Source organism: Nicotiana sylvestris, chromosome 11 (genome assembly GCF_000393655.2).
Source record: "Nicotiana sylvestris chromosome 11, ASM39365v2, whole genome shotgun sequence".
Lineage (NCBI taxonomy): Eukaryota > Viridiplantae > Streptophyta > Magnoliopsida > Solanales > Solanaceae > Nicotiana > Nicotiana sylvestris.
The window spans coordinates 62,733,656-62,740,060 of NC_091067.1; the positions used below are offsets into that span (position 1 = coordinate 62,733,656).

The following is a 6,405-nucleotide window of genomic DNA, read 5'->3' on the forward strand; positions in this document are numbered from 1 at the left end:
TTGGGCCAAATTATAAGGGGTCTTGTGCTGGTATTTTAGGTTAAAATTGAAAACAAAAAGGGGCTATTTATTAAATACCCAAATAATTTAATAAAATTAATTTGTGAAATAATTAAATAATTATAAAAAATGACTTTTATGCATAGAAATATTTTAAAATAATTATTTAGTATTTTAAAAATATAATGGACTAATTTCTAGTAAATAATGCAATAATGTATGCATGGGCTACAATTGCTAAGTTATTGCAATTGTAACCAAAAAGTGCAAATCTGGCCATTTATAAAATAATTTGGACTTAATAGGACAATAAATGGTAATATTAAATCAAGAAATATTTTAAAATCATCTGAAATGCAATTTTGTAATTATTTATATGAATAAAATACTGAGATAAATTAATTTTAAAATGTAAAAATTATGGAAAAATACCAATTGATGCTAATGCATAGTTTTAAAGGTATATACGTATTTGAAAATATTGAAGAAAAAAATTGGGTATCAACAGTTGCCCATCTTTACCCGGAAAGGATGTAAGAGTTGTCGGGTGAAGATATGATGGCCAATTTTGACCGAGCGAGATGATTTGATAGATTTAGGCCGCACTCTTGTTTCCGAGCTACCTACATATCCCTGATTTTATGAGAATCAGGCCATGTGTTGTTTTGGATCCACCGGTGAACGAAGCCGATGGAGTTGTTGTAGGAATGGTAGCCAATTTCGGAAACGACTCTTTGATGAAGGGTGATGTCGGATGGAGTTATGATTATGGGTCTAGAGTGTTTTGGATGTAGTATAGGACAGATAGCTGGATATCACGAGTTAAGATGGGTAGCTGATGAGAATTAGTTATGAATGGTGAAGTGAAAATGGTATAAGCGGAAATCGGAGCGAATGGTTGCTCCTATTTGAAAACGGTTACCTCCGAGATCACGTGCAAACTCAAAATACAATGTATGCAAGTAAGTAGATTACTGCAAAAATTTAAACGTGATGAAAATTCCCTTTGGACCATGAAATATTGTCTTTGGATGGTGCGGATGACGTCTTTAGACCATGATGTCCTGGGCCATGAATTGTGAGATAAGAGATTCGCAGGCCATGAAATGATGTTCAAGGGCCATGAAAATGGTGCCTCCGAACCATGACGCCTTTGAGTAATGATATGCAAATTCGATAGATCCTCAGGCCATGGCATTGTGTCTCCAGGCTATGAGTATGATGCCTTTAGACAATGACGCCTTTGGACAAGTTGGCAAATTTCAGGCCATGAGATGTAATAATATGATGCTAAAACTAACAAGCCAAGGCTTAGTCTTGTGAGGTTGAGGGCAGAGCTTAGCCTGAAAGAGGAGCAAATAGATAGTGCTGGAATAGAGAAACATTTATACAAGGAGGGACAATGCTTAGTCCCATGAGAAGGCAGTGCTTAGCCTTATGCAAATATGGAGGCAGGGCTTAGCCTCATGCAAATATGGAGACAGAGCTTAGTCTCCTGCAAGATGCGGGATAGGGCTTAGTCCCATGCAGATGGAAGGCAGAGCTTAGCCTTATGCAAATATGGAGGCAGGGATTAGCCTCATGCAAGGTTTGGGAAAGAGATTAGTCCCACGCAAATGGAAGGCAATGCTTGGCCTTATGCAAATATGGAGGCAGGTCTTAGCCTCATGCAAGATAGAGACATAGCTTAGTCTCATGCATTATGCAGGATAGGGCTTAATCCCATGCAAATGGAAGGTAGAACTTAGCCTTATGCAAATATGGAGGTAGGGCTTAGCCTCATGCACGATTAGGGACAAGGCTTAGTCACATGCAAATAAAAGGCAGAGCTTAGACTTATGCAGATATGGAGGTAGGGCTTAGCCTCATCCAAGATTTGGGACATGGATTAGTCCCACGCAAAGAGAATGCAGTGCTGCAAATATGGAGGCAGGGCTTAGCCTCATGCAAATGGAGACAGAGCTTAGTCTCATGCAAAGAGCAGGCAGTGCTTAGCCTTATGCAAATATGGAGGGAGGGATTAGCCTCATGCAAAGAGAAGGTAGTGCTTAGCCTTATGCAAATATAGAGGCAGGGCTTCGCCTCATGCAGATAGAGACAGAGCTTAGTCTCATGCAAAGAGAAGGCAGTGCTTCGCCTTATGCAAATATGGAGGCAGGGCTGAGCCTCAGGCAAAATAGAGAGAGAGCTTAGTCTCATGCAGGATACGGGACAAGGCTTAGTCCTATGCAAATGGAAGGCAGAGCTTAGCCTTATGCAGATATAGAGGCAGGCTTAGCCTCATGCAAGGTTCAGGACAGGGCTTAGTCCCATGCAAAAAATGAATAACAAATAAGAGTAGAATGTTTCTTAGCTGGAGATACGTTCAGTGTCTGGTGGCCCGTTTGATAGTGATTTTGCTTTGTGTATATATATTTGCGAATGCTACTGCTATGTCAGATGTCCCTGCGCTCAAAGAAAAATTGTAAGTTTCGTAAGGGGAGGTTGGTTCGTGCCTTTGTCTGCGGGCCTTGCTTCTCCGTTCTGGCTAACTTGTTTGAGTTTCCCTGGGTAACACCTGGCTGTTACGGAAATAAAGTTTTTGAAAATATGCAATTATTGATAAAAATAGAGTTATTTTAGAAACATGGTGAAATATCAAATAATTTTAGATGAACTAGTGACTGTAACACATTTCAAAGACATCGCAGCTTTCTCGTGTTAGAATTTTGAGGGTCGTCCTCAAAATTCTACCCCAGATTGGTAGATGATCCTTCAGCCATTTGCGAGCAATGAACTCGTTGAACCTTCTTCATAATTTTGAGAACCCTTCTCAAAATTCTGCCCCAGTTTCTTAACCAATTTCTGATTTTCTGGCATGCAATGGCGTTGGCTGGACTTGCTCCGGAATTTTGAGGGGGAACCCTCCTCAAAAGTTTGCCCCAGTTTCTTATTCTGGGGGAAATGGAAATTTTATTATGATATGACTGAACCCATAGGGCTGCCTACGTATCCCCTCTTAAATGGGAAACAGGTCAAGCGTAGTTCAATTATATCATATGAATGCAAAACATCTAAGCATAGTATCTTTTGACTACGTCTGAATTGATTGGTTTTAGCCAAACTTTTCCGTCCATTTCTACAAGTTTGAGTGCTCCTCCTGTTATCACCTTGTGAACCATGTAGGGACCTTGCCAGTTGGGAGAGAATTTCCCTTTGGCTTCATCTTGATGTGGGAAGATCTTCTTCAGCACCAGCTGTCCTGGTGCAAACTGTCTTAGTTTGACCCTTTTGTTGAAAGCCCTGGACATTCTGTTCTGATAAAGTTGACTGTGATATACTGCATTCATTCTTTTTCCATCTATAAGGGCCATTGTTCATAGTGGCTCCTTATCCATTATGCATCACTGAGTTCAGCTTCCTGTATGATTCTTAAAGAAGGAATCTCTACCTCCACTGGGATAACAGCTCCGGTACCATAAACTAGTAAGAAAGGAGTTGACCCAGTTGATGTGTGGACTATAGTGCGGTATCCCAACAAAGCAAAGGGTAGTTTCTCGTGCCATTGTTTGTGGTTTCTACCATTTTCCTTAGTATCTTCTTGATGTTTTTGTTGGAGGCTTCTACGGCTCTATTCATTTAAGGTATGTATGTTGTGGAGTTCTTGTGCTTGATTTTGAAAGTTTCACACATGGCTTTCATCAGATATCTATTGAGATTGGTGGCATTATCAGTGATGATTGATTTTGGAACTCCAAACCGACAAATAATCTGGTCACAGACAAAATCTGCCATGACTTTCTTAGTTACTGCCTTGTAAGATGCAGCATCTACCCATTTTGTGACGTTGTCGATGGCTACTAGAATAAACCTATGCTCGTTTGAAGTAGTGGGCTCGATTGGACCGATGACATCCATTCCCCAAGTGGCGAATGACCGAGGTGAGCTTGTTGCATTGAGCTCATTTGGCGGTACTTTTATCATATCGGCATGCACTTGACATTGGTAGCATTTGCGGACATACTGGACGCAATCTGTCTCCATAGTCATCCAAAAGTAACTGGCCCTAAGTATCCTCTTGGCCAAGGTGAAACCCTTCATATGCGGGCCGCAGGTCCCAGCATGTATCTCCTCGAGTAGTTTAGAAGCCTCTTTTGCGTCGACACATCTTAGCAATCCCAAATCAGGAGTTCTTCTATACAAGTTCCCTCCGCTGTGGAAGAAGTGATTGGACAATCTTTGTAGTGTGTGTTGTTTAGTATTATTCGCATACTCCGGGTATTCTCCTTTCACCAAATACTCCTTGATGTTATGGAACCAAGGTTTTCCATCTGTCTCTTCCTCGACATGAGCATAGTAAGCTAGTTGATTATGGGTTCTCACTGGGATGGGATCAATGAAATTCTTATCTGGATGTTGTATCATGGATGACAAGGTAGCCAAAGCATCAGCAAACTCATTCTGAATTCTGGGAAAATGCCAAAACTCTGTCTTCGTGAACCTTTTTCTCAACTCCTGCACATGGTGCAGATACAGTAGTATCTTAGAATTCTTGGTGGCCCACTCTCCTTGTACCTGGTGCACGAGCAAATTTGAATCACCAATTACCAGTAGCTCCTGAATATTCATGTAGATTGCCATGTTGAGCCCCAGTATGCAGGCTTTATACTCTGTCATGTTGTTGGTGCATGGAAATCTGAGTTTAGTAGACACCGAAAAATGCTGGCCAGTTTCTGATACCAGAACTGCTCCAATGCCCACTCCTTTGAAATTTGCAGCTCCATCAAAGAACATCCTCCAACCGTCGTATGCTTCAGTAATGTCTTCTCCCACGAACAACACTTCTTCATTAGGAAAATACGTTTTCAAGGGTTCGTATTCTCCTCCTACATGATTTTCAGCAAGATGGTCTGCCAATGCTTGTTCTTTGACCGCCTTTTGAGTTACATAGACGATATCGAATTCACTTAACAGTATCTTCCACTTGGCTAACTTCCCAATCGGTATGGGTTTTTGAAATATGTACTTCACAGGATCCATCCTGTATATAAGGTATGTAGTGTAGGCACAGAAGTAATGCCTCAATTTCTGAGCCGTCTAGGTCAAAGCGCAGCAAGTGCGTTCTAGCAGAGAGTATCGTGCTTCATAAGGTGTGAATTTCTTACTCAAGTAGTATATTGCTGTCTCTTTTCACCTCGTCTCGTCATGTTGTCCCAAAGCACATCTGAAATCCCTATCTAATATAGATAGATAGAGTAGCAAAGGTCATCCAGATTCCGGTGGGACCATGGCTGGTGGTGTGGAAAGGTACCCCTTGATTTTATCGAAAGCCTTATGACAATCTTCGATCCAACTTGTTCCGACATCTTTCCTCAACATCTTGAAAATGGGTTCACATATAACTGTGGACTGTGCTATGAAGCGACTGATATAGTTGAGCTATCCTAGAAAGCTCATCACATCCTTTTTGCTCCTAGGCGGCGGTAACCCCTGAATAGCCTTAACTTTAGACGGGTCCAACTCGATCCCTCGACAACTGACAATGAATCCTAGTAACTTTCCTGCGGGAACCCCGAATGCACACTTTGCGGGGTTCAGTTTTAAGTTGTACCTCCTTAACCTATCAAAAAACTTTCTCAAGTCCACTATGTTATTTGCGGCCCTCTTGGATTCGATAATGACGTCGTCCACATACACATCTATTTCTTTGTGTATCATATCATGGAAGACGGTTGTCATGGCTCTCATGTAAGTAGCCCCAGCATTCTTTAGACCAAATGGCATCATCTTATAGCAGTATACGCCCATAGTGTAATAAAAGTTGTTTTCTCTACATCTTCTTCATCCATCCAGATCTGGTGATAACCCGCGAAGTAATCTACAAAAGATTGGAGTTCATTCTTGGGGCAATTGTCGATTAGGATGTGTATATTTGGCAGTGAAAAGTCGTCCTTGGGACTTGCTCTGTTTAAGTCTCGATAGTCAACACATACTCTGACTTTCCCATTTTTCTTCAAAACTGGTACAATGTTGGCTAACCAGGTTGGGTATTCAACTACCTTAAGGACTTTGGCTTTGATTTGCTTAGTGACTTCCTCCTTAATTTTCATGATCATATCTGTTTTGAATTTTCTGAGTTTTTGCTTCTCCGACGGACACATGGGATTGGTAGGCAACTTGTGAGCCACTATGGACGTGCTCAAATCGATCATGTCATCATATGACCATGCAAAGATATCCTCATACTCCTTCAAGAAACAAATTTACTCCTCCTTCTCTATCGGTGATAAGTGAATGCTGATGTGAGTTTTCTTGACGGTTTTGGCGTCTCCTAAATTTACTGCTTTGGTTCGTCCAGGTTGGACTTAGGCTTATTCTCAAAGTTCTCAACCTCCCTAGCAATCTCCTCAGGTATTTCATCTTCTT

The 6,405-nt window shown here is 41.2% G+C and overlaps 1 protein-coding gene across 1 annotated transcript; it reads right to left on the reverse strand.

The window, feature by feature from the left end:
- Positions 1 to 3,618: 3,618 nt before the first annotated feature.
- LOC138881094 (uncharacterized) lies at positions 3,619 to 5,345 on the reverse strand. The gene is made up of 2 exons (XM_070161295.1): positions 5,291 to 5,345; positions 3,619 to 4,865 (listed from the first exon to the last, which is right to left on the reverse strand). Exons 1-2 carry the CDS (start codon positions 5,343 to 5,345, stop codon positions 3,619 to 3,621), a joined length of 1,302 nt encoding a protein of 433 aa, XP_070017396.1.
- Positions 5,346 to 6,405: the final 1,060 nt, after the last annotated feature.